The 18,535-nt window shown below is 45.4% G+C and overlaps 1 protein-coding gene across 1 annotated transcript in view; it reads right to left on the reverse strand.

The window, feature by feature from the left end:
* Window positions 1-18,535, reverse strand: part of FAM124A (family with sequence similarity 124 member A) — a 109,070-nt gene that overhangs the window by 75,220 nt on the left and 15,315 nt on the right. The window contains exon 3 of the mRNA XM_060080198.1: window positions 3,932-4,665. Within this exon, the coding sequence (XP_059936181.1) occupies window positions 3,932-4,665 (734 nt within the window). The remainder of the gene's footprint in view (window positions 1-3,931; window positions 4,666-18,535) is intronic.

Genomic DNA, 18,535 nt, shown 5'->3' on the forward strand with positions numbered 1-18,535 from the left:
AAGGAACCCAAATTGGAAAAAAGAAGTAAAACTGTCACTGTTTCCAGATGACATGATACTATACATAGAAAAGATGCTACCAGAAAACTACTAGTGCTCATCAATGAATCTGGTAAAGTTACAGGATACAAAATTAATACACAGAAATCTGTTGCATTTCTGTACATTAACAACAAAATATCAGAAAGAGAAATTAAGGAAACAATCCCATTTACCATGGCATCAAAAAGAATAAAATACCTAGGAATAAACCTGTCTAAGGTTGCAAAAGATCTGTACTCCAAAAACTATAAGATGCTGATGAAAGAAATCAAAGATGACACAAACAGATGGAAAGATATACCATGTTCTTGGATTGGAAGAATCAACATTGTCAAAATGACTATACTACCCAAGGTAATTTACAGGTTCAACACAATCCCTATCAAATTACCAATGGAATTTTTTTTGCAGATCTAGAACAACAAAATCTTAAAATTTGTATGGAAACACAAAAGACCCTGAATAGCCAAAGCAATCTTAAGAAAGAAAAACGGAGCTGGAGGAATCAGGCTCCCTGACTTCAGACTATACTATGAAGCTACAGTAATCAAAACAGTATGGTACTGGCACAAAGACAGATTTATAGATCAATGGAAGAGGATAGAAAGCCCAGAAATAAACCCATGCACCTACGGTCAATTAATCTATGACAAAGGAGTCAAGAATATACAATGGAGAAAAGACAGTCTCTTCAATAAGTGGTGCTGGGAAAACTGGACAGCCACATGTAAAAGAATGAAATTAGAACACTCTCTAACACCATACGCAAAAATAACCCTCAAAATGGATTAAAGACCTAAATGTAAGATCGGATACTATAAAACCCTCGAGGAAAACATAGGCAGAACACTCTGACATAAATCGTAGAAATATCTTTTTGGATCCACCTCCTAGAGTAATGAAAATAAAAACAAAAATAAACAAATGGGACCTAATAAAAACGTAAAAGCTTCTGCGCACAAAAAAACTATCATAAACAAAATGAAAAGACAACCCACAGAATGGGAGAAAATATTTGCAAATGGTGTGACCAACAGGGGATTAATCTCCAAAATATACAAACAGCTCATGTAGCTCAATATCAAAAAAAACCAAACAACCCAATCAAAAGGGCAGAAGATCTAAATAGACATTTCTCCAAAGAAGACATACAGATGGGCAAAAAGCACATGAAAAGATGCTCAGCATCGCTAATTATTAGAGAAATGCAAATCAAAACTACAATGAGGTATATCACCTCACACCGGCCAGAATGGCCATCAGTAAAAATTCTAACATACAATAAATGCTGGAGAAGGTGTGGAGAAAAGGGAACCCTCCTACACTGTTGGTGGGAATGTAAATTGGTACAACCACTATGGAGAACAGTATGGAAGTTCCTTAAAAAACTAAAAACAGAGCTACTAAAAACTAAAAACAGATCCAGCAATCCCACTCTGGGGTATATACCCAGAGAAAACCACAATTTGAAAAGATACTTGCACCCCAATGTTCACTGCAGCACTATTTACAATAGCCAAGACATGGAAGCAACCTAAGTGTCCACTGACAGAGGAATGGATAAAGAAGATGTGGTACATATATACAATGGAATATTACTCAGCCACAAAAAAGAATTAAATAATGCTGTTTGCAGCAACATGGATGGATCTACAGATTATCATACTAAGTGAAGTAAGTCAGAGAATGACAAATATCATGATATCACTTATATGTGGAATGTAAAAAAAATGACACAAATGAACTTATTTACAAAACAGACACAGGCTCACAGACTTTGAAAACAAACTTACAGTTACCAAAGGGGAAAGGTGCGTGGGTGGGAGGGATAAATTAGGAGGTTGGGATTAACATATACACACTGCTATACATAAAATAGATAATCAACAAGAACCTATTGTATAGCGCAGGGAACTCTACTCAATACTCTGTAATAACCTATATGGGAAAATAATCTGAAAAAGAATATATATATGTATATGTATAACTGAATCACTTTGCTGTACACCTGAAACACAACACTGTAAATCAACTATACTCCAATATAAAAAAAATTAAAAAATAAAACAGGGGCTTCCCTGGTGGCGCAGTGGTTGAGAATCTGCCTGCTAATGCAGGGGACATGGGTTCGAGCCTTGGTCTGGGAGGATCCCACATGCCGCAGAGCAACTAGGCCTGTGAGCCACAACTACTGAGCCTGCACATCTGGAGCCTGTGCTCTGCAACAAGAGAGGCCGCGATAGTGAGAGGCCCATGCACCGCAATGAAGAGTGGCCCCCGCTTGCCACAACTAGAGAAAGCCCTCACACAGAAATGAAGACCCAACACAGCAAAAATAAATAAATAAACTAAAAATAAATAAATAAATAAAACAAATGCTAGCTAGCATTTAGTTCAGTGAATAATAAAGCAATATTATTTCTTATTTGCATAGTTCAAAGGGAAATCTGAAAATTATCTAGTTCCTCTAAATCGTAAATATCTCAAGGTGACCTTTTTGACTTGAGCCATGTGGCCTGGCTGTAGTTTGAGCCAGGTATCTGTCATGTGCCAAATTCTCACTTCATTTTGTGATATGTGGATTATAGTTCTGATGTTTAATGCCCAAACCAACAAAAACTATGAAACTTTACCTGTGAGTCAAGTAAATACAATCAGCACCTTTCAAGACAATGTCCCCGAACTTGCTATCAGCTTTCTCCTGTCAGGTAGCCATATGTGAAAACTGAGATGCCAGAGGCAGAGGTGTTTCAGAAAGACAAAATCCTATATGCCTGGACGGATTTACCTGTTAATGCTAGAAAGCCTGGGTCTTGAAAGCATTTATCAGGTAGGGTAGGTATAGGACCTTCTTTTTTTTTTTTTTTTTTTTTTTTGTGGTACAAGGGCCTCTCACTGTTGTGGCCTCTCCCGTTGTGGAGCACAGGCTCCGGACGCACAGGCTCAGCGGCCATGGCTCACGGGCCTAGCCGCTCCACGGCATGTGGGATCTTCCTGGACCGGGGCACGAACCTGTGTCCCCTGCATTGGCAGGCGGACTCTCAACCACTGCGCCACCAAGGAAGCCCAGTATAGGACCTTCTTAAATCTGTATGCTGAACTTTGAATTGTAGAGTATAACTAATGACGTCTAAAGAGTTTGGGACAATCGCTGGAAGGATGGGAGGAGAAATGGGTCCAGTAATTGAGCCAAGACATTAACCACGGAAGCAACAGAACAGTCTACTGCATCCATTTCCTTCCATGTATACACTCCCCCTTCCTAAGCTGAATGAAAGAAGCTCCAGGGGCATCACGTACTCCTTAAAACACCAAGAAAGTCATTTCCAATGATCACTGAATTTAAACCACCTATTGCCCAGTAGCAGAAGGGTGGAAGGGTAGAAGCGGGGGGAGGCACCAGAGCGATGAAGAAAACAGGTATCTCTACTGAACGTCAACATATTTTACCATTGTCATAGATGGGTTTTCCTGAAGTTCCTTTGTGGAAGTGAAGAATTCATTGGTAAAAACTCCCTACTTGTGAGGGAGTAGATTAAGGAATCTTTAATACCAAATCCCCTGGGATATCAGTTCATTCTAAATCCCCGGGAGCCACAGGCATTTGGTGGATGCTCAAACAGGTGGGTGAAGAGGCGCTAGAGGAATCGGCCGTTGCTCGCCTGGGGCACATGGCCACGGCAGCTAAGTGAAAACTGTTTAATTAGAGTATGGACACCTTGACTTGATCTACGAGCCAGACAGAGGGTCACTGATCTTTTTTCTTAACTCATTGTTCTGTAACAGGTACTAACCAGGGTTTCTGGCAGAACCAATTCACTTGTTCCTCTGTTCTCCCCAAGTGGAGATAGACACAGACAGACAGACAGACAGACTTCCCCCAAGGTACCTGCAGAAGGATCTTGTTCCCATCGTGGTCCTCCGTCTGCCAGCGTCCCTCACTGATGGGTCTGCAGGGGTTGGGCAAGAGAGGCACCAGCTCGCCAATGTCCTTGACTCGGAACTCCAGCACGGAAGAATCAGTGCGGACCGGGGTCTGGTCACAGGGCAGTCTCTTCAGGGAGAACTGGATGTCCACATCCAGACTGGAGAAAATGGGGAAGATGCAGAAGTCCGTTTTCCTCTGGCTGGGGCTCCGCCTGAGTATCAGCTCGTAGAACTTGAGGATGTCGGCGTAGTTGTCATGGCGACAGTAGATGGTGAAGCGCACGATTTCCTTGCCGTAGTGCACAGGCCGGATGGCCCACAGCGGTGTCCCAGGGGCCAGAGTGAAGAACTCCTGGCTGCAGGGCAGGTAGGGCAGAAACCTGCTAGGCACGCGCTCCGTGTGGTGATGGCGCCAGGGCGGCCGCTGCAGCATGCGGTGCAGCTGCAGGATCTGTTCCTCGCCGTACTCCTCCTGCAGGAAGAGGACCACCGCCAGGGCTGGCTGCGCCACCTTGGGGGCCTTCCTCCGCCGCCGGGACGCCCTCCTCTCAGAGACCCTGAACAGCTGGAGGTCAGGGTGGATCCAAGCCAAGACCTTGTCGATGGCCTCCTGCAGGGGTCGGGATTCCCCTGGGTCTGCGATTATGTGGATGCTGACCAAGAAAGGGTCCTGCGCTTCCTCCACGGAGAGCTCACCTAGCAGCACAAAACAAAACCCAAGAAACAAATGGTGACTGTTTCATCGAGATGTCCCGTGATAACATGCAAGGCCTCGGGCAGGAAGAGAAGCTAAATTTTAACTAAACGGACTCCTTGATTGTTTTGAAATTCTGATCCCAAGTTCACGTGCAAACACTACCGTTGCAGCACCCTAGCAGCCCCGAACTCAACAACTATTACTCACACTGGTTCCCAAGCTGGGCGCTGTCAGGACAACCTTGGTGTGGCGCTTCATCAGGTTGAGTGTATTTTCTATTGAACAGCACAGAGTCAAGCCTCCGTGGGTTTGGAAAGGAAAACAGGGCCCTTAGGGAAGACGCTGTAGCACTAAGCGCACATCATTTAGAACTTCCGTAGGTAACTGCAGTGCCTTCCCCCACAAATGGTCCCTATATCATTGCACTTCTCTGGTTTGCTTATTTCATTGGTTTGTTCATCGGTTTGTTCATCCCTTTAACATTTATGGAATCCTTTCTTCACCAGGCACTTACTCTAATGGACACGTCAAGCCCTGGCTGGTGCGGCATGCTGCCAACTGTGTCCTGATGGTAGGGTGGCCGGGTGGTGACCATCTTGCTGCTCGAGACCCAGCGGGGAGGGGGGCGGCGAGCACCGTGTTCTTGCGGTCAGAGCCTCCAGGGGCTGTGGTTAGGGGTGGGGTGACGCATGGTCGGACCATCACTGCCTGTGTCCTGCTGCCTTTTGGGCCCCTCCTCAGGCCATGTCCACCCAGAGACCCACACGTCCTGATTGGGTCAGTTCCCCTCCCCGTGTCCTCTGGCAGAACAGCGAATTCCAAGTGTGAAGGTGACCATTTACCTTGGCAATTTCTCCCATGGGGTGAACAGTTTGCCAGCCACATTGGCATACTTCTACTTTAAAAATATTCAGCGTATTTCATCAAGTAACCTGATAAAAGGCTTGTTCTTGTTCATGATGGCTCCTCTTGCATGTATTTAAGTTGTATGACCATCCAAGGGAAATCAAGGAAACTTTAAGTCTATTGTGACTTGGAGGGCAAGATTCATCTAGAATCTAGACCTGTCTCCACACACATGCCTCACGATGTCCGCTAGGGTATCAGGCATAGGGCGATCATGGGGTCGGTAACATTTGAGAAGCATGATGTGCTTTCCGGAACCATCACCTTGATCAGTTTGCAGGATGAAAGGTGATTTTTTTGTAGTTAAACAAGACATTCCAAGTGGGTTTACAGGTACATTTCATCACAGGCACCTATGATAACAGGATCTTCATTTTGCTGGAGCAGAACCTGTCTGAATTTTCATTCAAACCCTGACTATTAAATATCTCACTTGGGAACAGTTAGCTCAGTTTCTTGTTGCCTTCTTTCTCCTTCACTCATTCACCCACACATTTCTTGAGCAATCAATATGTACCAGTCACTGGGAGACATAGAAGCTGGCACCATGACTACAGGGGTCCCATTTACATAGACTCTGGCGTGACTAGTGCCCCCTTAGAGCTGTACAGTGTATGACCTGCATAGCCACAGGCAGCAGCCATAAAGAACCATAAGCCACAATGAGAACTTCATGACTTGGCTGGGAAACACCGACATAAAGATTAAAATTCAATCTGATATAAGTCTATAGGAAACATGATAGAATAGCATCTCAGGTGAAGGGAAGATTCTAAAGTCACCATGACATAAACATTTACTACAGACACTATTACCACTGATAGTCCCTTGAATGTCCGGTAGAGAACTGGAAGGTCCTGATCTGCAACAAGCCCACACATCCAGATAGATGTTCCTTTGGTTGAACAGCAGATGAAATAAAGGCTTGCTGCCTGGCTGTTATAAGAGAAGAGTCTTGTATCATTAAACACTAGACCCCCGCTCAGTCGGCTGTGCTTTTTATGCTACAAGAGGCTTTTGGGAGCTGAAGAGGATTCTGAAACCAAAGGATGACTAAGGTAGCAGCACAGTCAAGTCTCAATGCTCCCACAATCACGGAGTAGAATGGTGGGTGGAAGTATTGAAGCTCTGCCTTTCTTTCTCTCTCTGGCTGAGCATGTATTCTCGAATCGCTGCGTTAAGTATGAGCGTGATGCAATGTCAGTTGACTACCACATCACAAAGGAAGGGGCAATTTTTTCTCCAGGGGGCTTCTGAGAGGGCTTTCTGGAAGGTGCTCCAGGTGAACTGGGTCTTGAAGGGTCGATGATATCTCACTTACAAGAACCTCAAGTATGGGGGACATCATTGCAGGAAGAGGGAAGACTGTTTATGAAGGCACAGAACTGTGCGAAAAACAAGCACATTTGGAAAGGGGTGGTGAGTAATTCTGAAACATGGCAACAGATACAACAGGAAAAATGGATTAGAGCCAAGTTGTACAGGGCTTCAGCTCAATTTGGCAGTGATAAGGGGCAGTGGAAATTTTTAATAAAGGGATGCTGGGATCAAGTCAGGGGTGGTTGGCTATAGGCAAAGTAAGAAGTTAGAAGATGCGTGAAGAGTCTAGGTCAGGATAACAAGGACGTGGGAGATTGCATTATTGGCCCTGGTTCTTTATCTTACCCTGTCACCTTGCTCTCTGCCATGTGGCTTTGTAGTTCCTTCCACTAAATGGCTGTAGTGCATTTCCCCACCCTTTGACTTCAAATGAGACCATACGCCTAGCTTTGGCCAACAGAAATAGTGGCATGTGTTTTAGCTTGTTTCTTGTGCTTCTAACGTTTCCATGAGAAGAACATGCTCGGGCCGGCCCACTGGGGCCAGAAAGGAGTATGAGGGTGACGTGGACCCGAGCCAGCCTAGCTGAGCCAAGCCTCCATCAGCCAGGCTCAAGTCAAAGACACCCAGCAGATCTTGGCCTGGAACAGCTGACCCAAGACACATGGGAAATGATAAATGACTGTTGTTTTGAGCCACTGCTTGGGGTTGGCTCAAAACACACAGCGACACTTTCAGTGGGTGTACAGAAGAGGGCTAGTCTCACAGGCTATTTAGGAAGCATGTGGAGCCCACAGGCCTGGGGGTAGGAGCAGGAAAAGCAGGAGAGGAGTTGACCTTGATGTTTCTGGCTTGAGCAACTCATCTGATGTTGATGCTTAGCTGAGACAGAAAACAGAGGAAGAAAGGCAGGTCTGTGGGGAAAGATAAGGAGGTCCACCTTGGCCATGCTGGCTTGTGATGCCCGACTGACTTCCAGGAGGGATGTCCTGTTGGCAACCGGACCTGTGTATTGCTGAGGAGATGTGCTGAACTTAAGGATGGACCAGTCACCTTTCGGCCACATTCCCGCTTTCATACAGTTATCTCGTGTGTGCTCTGTTTTGATACGAACCAGTGAAAATTCATCTTGGTGGCTTAAAAAACAATTGGAATTCATAGATTATTCTGGCCCTTTCCTTTGCTTGCTCTTTCAGCTCACCTGGCTACTTTGTTTCACTGAACACAAGCACCACTATCAGCAGAAGTGAAGTTGAAGCAAGAGTAGTGAAAACACAAACCAATGACATTTCCTGCCAGTCAGTAGCTCCAGTGGTGGCAGGAGGAGATACCACAGTCGCCTACGATGGATATTTCACTTTTCTAGGGTGCCCTGATCGCCCACCAGTGGAGACGTGATTTCACTAAACAGTTGTGAATGCTCACTATAAATGGAAGGTGTAGAAAGGCTGTGAATAATGTGGGGATGAAGACATTCACTTGAAAAAATTACCGATGATTTCTACAAGGGGAAAAAAGGAGTAGCAAGAGTGTCTGGGAAAAGAAGTTGTCAGAGCGTCAGCCGGTCCCATTAAGATCCTAACCCCACACTCAGGGTGTGCGTGGCCATGGACGTGGGGTGATGTTGCTGCGTGACACACAGATGACATTCACTGTGGGCCAGTGTTCTACATGTACGAGCTCATGGAATCCTCAGAGCAACCCCAGAAGTCTGGGGGTGGGGGGTGGGGAGGGTCGCTCCCCTTGTCCTCACTTTAGAGGGCAGGATATTGAGGCACAAAGAGGTGAAGGAACCTGCCGAGGGCACAGAGGGAGTGAGTGGGCAGGCACTCGGCTATGGCATGAGGTCTGTGCGCACAGATCCCCCGCGGTTCTGCACAAAAGTACTTGTTTCCCAGCTGAAGGGGGGGGCAGCTTTCACTCTCCAGCCATTTCTGGCCACGCCTCTGCGACTTCACCTCTCTCTCCGGCTCCCCTGCCTGCTTCTGATTGGCTGGCTTCTCGGCCACCAGTCCATAGCTTCCTGTCACAGGCACCCCTTTACATCCCTTTCTTCTGGCCCTGGGTCTCTGAGGAAGACTATCAGAAACCGCCTCCCTGAGGGCACATGCCCAGGTCTTTGCAATGTGAGCGCTGCCCTCAAGGGGAAGCGCAGGGCAGCACTGCAGGTGGGCACAGCAGTGACAGAAAAGCAGAAGAGTGACAAGGGAAAGCAGAGGGGTGTGAGAGGCCTGGGTGAGAAGAGGCCCGGGGTACGTCAGCTTCCGAGTCTCCGAGACAGAGTTGTCGGGGTGCTCAGTCGGCCCCAGCTATGGGCGGCACAAAGCTTTCCCAGGGAGCAGTAACAAAGGCCATGCAGAAGCCTGCACGGCTGAGTGGATGTTTACAGCTTTGCAAAAGGGCGAGATGCCCAGCTTCGGAGCAGGGAGGGGGCTGAAAGGCACTCGACCAAGCACGGCTCACCCGGGACACAGCCCTGATCAAGCAAGCAAGGAGGAAGAAGACCCGACCTCAGAGCTTCCTCTTCACCGTGTGAACCACAGAGACGTAAGCGGCTAATATCCTGCCGCTGAGAAGAGTCGGGGGAATGAGTGGTGGCATTAGTGCGCCCTGGCCGTCGCCAGTATGTGGCCACTCCATGTGACCCTGAAATTAACAGGCTCAAAGGGGCACAGAATGCAGCCCCACACCGTCACCATCACCGTCATCGGGTGCTGGGGTTACGCACGCCCAGAGCAAACCTGCCTCCGTGGAGCTAGACAGGACGCCAAGTGTTTGAGGGGAAGAAGAGAAAATGTGAATAATTAATTGACATGAAAAGCCTCTCCGCCTCCCTGGAGGAGCAGAGAGGCTGCGACCGTAGGATATGCCTTTATCATATCTATTACACGTCCTCTCAAAGGCCCTCAGAGAGCACCTGTTCAGCTAGGGCAGGACGCAGACCCAAACTGGCCAGTGGGCGGATCTCCCCAGGGCTGGAGAGAGATCGGAGCTGTTCACAAAGCTTTCCAACTAGCTTATGCTTCCCAAGAGGACAAGGAAGATTCTTTCCCATGTGATCATTTACAATTAGATTTTCCTTGGATAATGTAAAACACAAACAACTGTAAGTAAAGCACTGCACCAGTTCAGGCTTCTATGAGGCAGAAAGTCTATTATTAACCTGAGGATTTATTCCATTTTCCCCAGTATATCCCTTTTTTTTTCATAAGTGTAACAGAAAATAACTTAGACAATAACAACCATGTATTATGTTCTTATCATTTGTCAGACACTGTCCTAAAAGCTTTACTATATATATTATCTCATTTAATCTTTAAACCACCACCACGCTAAAGGCGTATTCTTTCTCCCCACCTGGCAGGTGAAATGTGAACTGACCCGCCGAAGGCCATTCGGCTGGAGAAGGACGGCGTGTCTGTGCGCCTCACCATGTGCTTTTTCTTGCCTCTTGAGTCTACCATCCTTAGAATCATCCTGCCCTGAACCTCAGCCTGCCTGGCTGGGCTCTGAAACTGTGGCTGGGCTCCATCAGGAAATGTGGGTGGGTGATTCTGCCGCAGATGGACTGACCAGTACACCTGGACAGTTTCTGGCAACCCCTGACCCACGCGGACATCCTAAGTCTGCTGGAGGAGAGGGATGGGACTGAAGTCCTTCTGCTTGTTGACAGATGTCCTGATGCTGGTCCTCCCACTCGGCTATCTCAATACTGCCAGTAGGACCCCTCACTGCCACTCTCTTGCCCGCACTGTCCCCTGCTGTCCAGTGCCTGCCAGACTGCCCTCCTCCCAGAACTGGCAAACTGATGTGTCCCCAAGACACTGACTTCCCAATAGCAGGTACGTCTCTAATTGAAGGTCCAGATCGCTCACTCCAAAGGGAATGCCTGGCCAAGTCTCAGGATATGACAAGCTCAGATACCCCTTTCTAGAATGTCTGGGCAATGATTGACGTCTCCTGTCATTTTATCCACCATTTATCACTGACAGTTTGCAATTCAGTGGCAATCACTTACTTAACCAAGGAATGTTTATTGAGCACCTAGTATCTGCCAGGCACTGTAGGATACAATGGTGACTGAAAGAGTCTCTGCCTTCATACAACTTATAATCTAGTGGTGGGAGATAGACAATAAAACAAATATATAAGATGAAGTCAGGTACCTAAATGCAACAGACACTTCACTGAACAAACCCATGTTCAATGAGGGTACAGCAAGGGGTTTCCAAGGCAGTAACCTTGCAATCACCTGAATAAACTGCCCTGGACCGTTCCAGCGCCATAAGAACCACAGGGCCCCAGACACATCCAGGAGGCCAAAAGAGTCTGAACAAGGGTATCTCTAGCTGCTGCAGGCTGTATGGTTTAGGGAATCTGGCCCTGGAGCTTAGCTTGAGTCCCTCTAACCTCAAATGCAGGAGGCTGAATAAACTCCTGATTTGCATTTCTAAAGCCCCACTCTGCAGCACCCAACAGTTCAGGGGCTTGGATGTGTGGTCAACCAGACACATGTGACTAAGTGGCAGAAAAACCAGGTGTGTAAGAGACATGCCCAGGGCATAGGCTGATGCTGTGAAGAAAGATTAGGTCAGAAAGCAGGAGGGAAAGAAGCTCCAGAATGACAAGGAATACAAAACCTGCTACGTTAAAGTGGTACAGGGGGCCAACCTCCCCACATCAAGCTGCTTGGTCTTCCCAGAATGCCTGAAATAAAAGCTCCCAGAAAGGGGTTTCCAAATGCCTTCCTGGGAGAGTCAATTCATACAGAATATAATGAATAACCTGCCTTCAGTTTTTTGGGGGTTTTTTTCAGTTTTTTTTTTTTTTTTTTTACAGACAGTTCTTGGAACCTCTGAACTAATTAAAAAATTGAAGCAATCCCCTTTGTCCCTGACAACACTTAAAGTCTAAGACATTCTCAATTCTTAGTAATTTTATGATTTCGACAAGGCCTTTGGTTGGCCTGTAACTTTGAGCTATGAAAGGGGCAAGGCTGGTCCCAGTGCCAGCCCCAGACTGTGGTCAAAAGGAGACGCAGGGTTGGGAATAGTGGCAATCTGGTGGCAATGAGGTGACATGCAGAGTATTTAATATAGGGGATCCAAAATGCGTCCATAATATAGATAAAATGCATCTCCTCCTTCAGCCTGAATTCACAGAACTTTCCTGTAACTGAAGAATGGAATATAGGCTGAAGAGACTACGCCAAAAACTCTATTTTCCTTTGACAGAGGAGAACACTATGGCATCTTTCTGATCCTTAGGCCCTCTCAAGATTTTGTAAGAAGTGCGGCTTTGTTATCCCTGTAGTTATTTGACTGCTCTCTCAATTTTCATCACCTATTACAGAAACAATGTCAGGAATCTGGATGTGAGAGGCTTATTCTTGAACTCACTCTAAAATTATTAAGAAAGAAATGATATAGAAAGTAAGGCAGATGCTTTAGACCCCTGCATGTTTTTCCACTTGGAAATGTGACATCAACTTGACTTTGTATTTCTAAGCTTCGTTGTGGAACAAACCTGCAGATGGGAAGAGGAGGGGGAAGGAAAGGCCAGACACCAACCAGAGAGGAATAACAGTCACTTTAAATTCTGACACTGCTTGACATTGATTCTGGAAGAGGACCGGGAAGTTGATACGTAATTGGTCTGAGAAGGTTTAATTCAGCTAGAAACACTTAAATGTATCTGGCATAGTTACCTAAGTCCTGAGGACTATAATGATTTCGCAATTTTATGAGAAGGTAAGACAGGTCTGACGCACACCAGTCCCCAGTGCTTAACAATGTGCTAGACCCCTTGTGTATAAAAAGTTATATGGTTCAGGGCTTCCCTGGTGGCGCAGTGGTTGAGAATCTGCCTGCTAATGCAGGGGACACGGGTTTGAGTCCTGGTCTGGGAGGATCCCACATGCCGCGGAGCAACTAGGCCCGTGAACCACAACTACTGAGCCTGCGCATCTGGAGCCTGTGCTCCGCAACAACAGAGGCCGCGATAGTAAGAGGCCCGCGCATGGCGATGAAGAGTGGCCCCCACTCGCCGCAACTAGAGAAAGTCCTCACACAGAAACGAAGACCCAACACAGCCATAAATAAATGAATGAATGAATGAATGAATAAATAAATAATAAATAAACAATAAATAAATAAATAATAAATAAATAAAAGTTATATGGTTCAGATGACTGAAGAGACTCCATGTGTGCCAATCTCTGCTGTATGGCAAAGTGACTCAGTTATACACATGTAGACATTTTTTAAAATATTCTTTTCCATGATGGTTTATCCCAGGATACTGAATATAGTTCCCTGTGCTATACAGTAGGACCTTGTTGTTTACCCATCCTATATATAATAGTTTACATCTGCTAACCCCAAACTCCCAGCCCTTCCTCCCCCCACTCCCCTCCCCACTGGGCAACCACAAGTCTGATTTCTATGTCTATGAGTCTGTTTCTGTTTTGTAGATAAGGTCATTTGTGTCTTATTTTAGATTCTACATATAAGTGATATTGTATGGTATTTGTCTTTCTCTTTCTGACTTACTTCACTTAGTATGATCATCTCTAGGGCCATCCATGTTGCTGCAAATGGCATTATTTCTTTCTTTTTTTACAGCTGAGTAGTATTCCACTGTATATATGTACCACATTTTCTCTGTCCATTCCTCTGTTGATGGACATTTAGGTTGCTTCCATGTTTTGGCTATTGTGAATAGTGCTGCTATGAACATAGGGGTGCATGTATCTTTTTGAATTATAGTTTTGTCTGGGTAAATGCCCAGTAGTGGGATTGCTGGGTCATATGGTAGTTCTGCTTTTAGTTTTTTTTTTTTTTTTTTTTTTTTTTGCCGTAAGCGGGCCTCTCACTGTTGTGGCCTCTCCCGTTGCGGAGCACAGGCTCCGGATGCGCAGGCTCAGCGGCCATGGCTCACGGGCCCAGCCGCTCCGCGGCATATGGGATCCTCCCAGACCGGGGCACGAACCCGTATCCCCTGCATCGGCAGGCGGACTCTCAACCACTGCGCCACCAGGGAGGCCCTGCTTTTAGTTTTTTAAGGAACCTCCACACTGTTCTCCATAGTGGCTGCACCAACTTACATTCCCACCAACAGTGCAAGGGGGTTCCCTTTCCTCCACACCCTCTCCACCATTTATTGTTTGTAGACTTTTTGATGATGGCCATTCTGACCAGTGTGAGGTGGTATCTCATGATAGTTTTTCATTTGCATTTCTCTAATGATTAGTGATGTTGAGCGTCTTTCCGTGTGCCTACTGGCCATTGTAAATCAAGTACATTTCATTAAAAAAAGAGACTCTAGTATTTTACACAGAATCCGTTCTTCACCTCGGTAACTGCCATTCTTTCTACACCACGTTCTATCTCGCCATTTCCATTGGCGCCACAGTCAGCCTGAGAGTGCCAGGACCTCACTGAGATTCTGTTTTGGAGATGAAGCAGCAGGGCTTGCAAACGACAGGATCAGAACATTCATCTTGTGTTAAGAAGTCAGGTGCATCCATCAAAGCCAAACAGACGAAAGAGCAGGATGTGAACCAAACCTAGCCCAAGGATGTGTTCATCAAGACTGCTCAGCCGTACACTAGAGCTAGCGGGACGAATCCTCACAAGGACAGTAACGAAGATTTATTTTATAAAGGGATTTGACTGGCAGGATGTTGAGAAATGAGATGAACCATGATTAGCTTTACAAGTGTTCCAGGAAAAAACACTATGGACATGCTTATAAAATATATCATGGGGCTTCCCTGGTGGCGCAGTGGTTGGGAGTCCACCTGCCGATGCAGGGGGCACGGGTTCGTGCCCCGGTCTAGGAAGATCCCACATGCCGCGGAGCGGCTGGGCCCGTGAGCCGTGGCCGCTGAGCCTGCGTGTCCGGAGCCTGTGCTCCGCAATGGGAGAGGCCACAACAGTGAGAGGCCTGCGTACGGAAAAAAAAAAAAAAATATATATATATATATATATATATATATCATGGATGGGCATTGAAAAAAAAAAATATATATATATATATCATGGATGGGCATTGAAAAATCAGTGATAAAATGTGGCACTGCTTTTGCTCATGATCAAACTAGCAATGTGGGAAATGCAGGCTGTGGACTCTTTTTTTTTCTTTGGCCTAAAATTCAGTGAAATATTCAAATGCTTTGCTAACTTGAATAGGATACTGATGTATCCCTGGTCCTTATTTCCAAGCTTCCTCAGAAAAATATGTACCTTACATCCCATTTGAAGAACAAGCTTCCTGGGCATGACTAGAAAATTAAAGATGGGGGAGGCATTTAGTCCAGCCCCTCATGCTACAGATGAGGTCAGACGACTTGACCAAGTCGACCCGTTAGTCAACGGCAGGTCTAGAAGAGAACAAACATCTCCCAACTCTCAATTTGGGGCTCCCCATAGCTCTGAAGTGCTTACTCCTGCTAACGGCCCCAAGGACTGCAAAGCAGGAGGAGACAGGGTCCCTTCCAGAGATCACAACCTAACTGAGAAAGCAAGATGCTCACATGTGAGAAATATAAGAAAAACACAAAATGGGAGATGGTAGGTTCTGAATGGTGTAGGGGATGAATTTCAGAGATAATAACTGAAGTTTCCTTCTCCCACAATTTTCTTATTGCCTGCGGCCCTCCACCTGCAGAATCTGGGCTGTTCATTGCTTCAGGGCAGGTGGGGGCAGATGGACCCACCATTCATCAAGTTCCTGAATTTAGACTGTTTTCAGATCACAGCAGAGGAAACCGTCTGGAAGGGCAAGGCTCTTCTCTATCGCAAGGACTGAGGTTTCGGAGACAGAAGAGGCTTTCTGAGCTGAGAAAGGCTAAAAACCTAGGGCAGGGCGTTTACCCCGTGAATTGGACTGCAGAAGAACGTGTGATGCTGCAGGGGTGGCTTTTCCGCCTCAGCAGATGTCCGGTTTGGGCTTCTGGTGGGAGGAAGAAGACTGGAAGAGACCTGACCAAAGCCTGGATGCCAGAAGGTTTCTGAGGCTCATGTACTGAACTCCTGGGCTGAGCCCTGCAGGGGTGGGTGCTCCAGAGCAGAGCAGACCTGTACCTTCACGTGCCAGGGGGTGAGGGTGGTGGCTCAAGAGCTAAGTTCAGCTCGATTACAGAGAAATACAACAGTTCCACTTTTATATCTGAGCAGGCGACTGTGAAAATTCATACTCACTGAAACAGGAGGTTCTTACAGAGTTCTCCAGAGACAGCACAAAGTGTTATAATCCAACTGACGGTGAGCCTCCAAACATGCCAGCTCATAGCAAGACCTCCAACTGCTGAGTCTAGATTGCCTGTGACCCCCACATGTTAGCCTATGCTCAAGCCTGAGGCAATGAAATATTAAAGATGGACTCACAGAGGAAGTCCAGTTCTCCCCGCAATAGACAAAGGAAAGACTTCTCACAACTATTCTTGTTACAAAGAAGGAAAGATAAGTCTTCCAGGCCCTGGTTGCACAGCTCGGCATCAGTACCTTTTGGTACCAGTAATAATGTCAGAAGATGTCAGGGTGAGATAAAAATAAAAGGGGAAGTGAGAGCAGATGGAATGTTCCTTCCCTTCCATAACCAGTGTGTTGTACAAAATTTAAAAGTTTAACAAATGAGGGTGAAGGAGAGAAGGTTTACAAAGAAGAAAGGAGGGAGGGCTGATGGGATCCTCTTCGCTTTCCTAGTCAATTCTGAATATTGTTAACGTTTAGTGGATATGACCTGGCTTTTTGCACAACCTTCCCTGAATACTTCCAACTTGTCTTCCCCTCAAAGGTTAATAGCAACAATACTGATGTTGAATAAAGATAGAAATTGTCTACTGGAAGCGAAATACTTTCCATGAAGCCTGTGCAGTGCACGGATGGTTTGGAGGTACTGTTTTTGCTGCCTGAGGTTGGAGCGGGCATGTAATTGATACTATACTTTTAATGAGAGCCACAGAACAGACTGCAGCCTGTGGGTCTCCAGAAGCTGAGAGTCTCCCTGTTTACAATCTGCTCTTCAGAGCACTTCTGCCCATTGTTACTGTGTGTGTATCCATCCATACAGTTTTTGTTTATAAAAATCCCAATTTTTATAAGACGCTGGCACTCTCATTCATGCCAATGGGAGAGGGAAATGGTACCTTTGGAGAATGACCTGGCAATAGGGATCATAAGCTGTAAAAAAGTAAGTATGCTTTTTACCTTGGCAATTCCACTCGTAGGAATTTATACTAAGGAAATAATGAAGGACATGCACAAAGATATAGTATAAAATGCTGATTATAATAGTGAAAAAGTGAATAGAACCTATAGGACCAACAATACGGCACTGGTGAATAAAGTATGGTGCAGAAAGAAATATAATGGAATCCTGTAGAGATAGTCAAACTATTATAGAATAAGTTTACTGGTATATAAAGAACTTCACAATATGCTTAGTGAGAAAATTAGACTATAAAACTAGCCAATATAATTTTTGGTAATAATATACACATGTATAGAAATATAGATGCTCAGAAAAAAATCTATAAAGGCAGACACCAAATTACAACTTGTTTCTGGATGGCTGCATTCTGAGTTTTCTTCTTCTTGCTAATCTGTATTTTCTGATTTTTCTACAAGGACTATGTATTATTTGGATATAATTATTTTAAAACTGGGAAAAGCACCTGGCATGTCAGGAGAATGCGTAGTAGCAGCTACTCACTTTTGTCCCCTCTCGTGGGACAGGGGTCCTGACAACCCTGCTAGGACAGATGTCCCTGAGGTGTCACTTCAGCCCCTCAGGGAAAATGTGATCATGAGAAGCCTGACTCCACTTTTCTTTCATATCCTGGCTAGAAATTGATACCCCATATGCAATTGAAATCACAGAATTAAAACTCATCTTTGAAGCCAGAAGGACTACACAATCAGTTTTTCAGAAATGGATGTTTGTGTAACAGAGCATCAGAGGAGTTGTCCCTATGGGATATTGTCCTCAGCCTTTGATTTCCTGATGAGTATCTTTGGTTATTGCTTTTTTCTGATCAACTGTCAAAGAGTAATATTGTCTAGTTTTCCAGGTTCCCACTCAGAGGACTCTGAATATATAGACCCCATACCATCAAATAACATTCTAAGTGCACCCACTCTTTCACCTCCAGTAGTTTCATTCATCTCAGGTGTCGTTTGCTAATTTCATGATCATGTAGATAAGGCTGCCACCTGCTTCTCAAAAAAAACCCCAAACAAACAAATACCTCTACCTTGCCTTATAAAGAACAAGTCTCATGTTTTAAAATAAACTACTCTTAGAGGAGGAACACAATTTTCTTTTAAATGATCAAGAAAATAACTTAAATATTAAGTGAATACTTTTATCTAGACGTTAAACAAATCCTAGAACCTACAGATTATACCATTAACAATTAGCCTCTGAAAGTAAGAAACTTGGATAAATCCCGTCAATCGTGGATGATTTAAGAGCAATCTTATTTACTGGGGAGACGGGCTAGATCAGTGCTCTATAAAATTTCCGTACAAACAACTCACATGACTCAGGAAGTCGGGGTGGGGCCTGGGATTCTGCATTTCTAACAAGTTTCAGGGTGATGCTGGGGTCTGTGGACCACACTCTGAGTAGCAAGTTTTC

Source organism: Mesoplodon densirostris, chromosome 17, assembly GCF_025265405.1.
Source record: "Mesoplodon densirostris isolate mMesDen1 chromosome 17, mMesDen1 primary haplotype, whole genome shotgun sequence".
Classification (NCBI taxonomy): domain Eukaryota; kingdom Metazoa; phylum Chordata; class Mammalia; order Artiodactyla; family Ziphiidae; genus Mesoplodon; species Mesoplodon densirostris.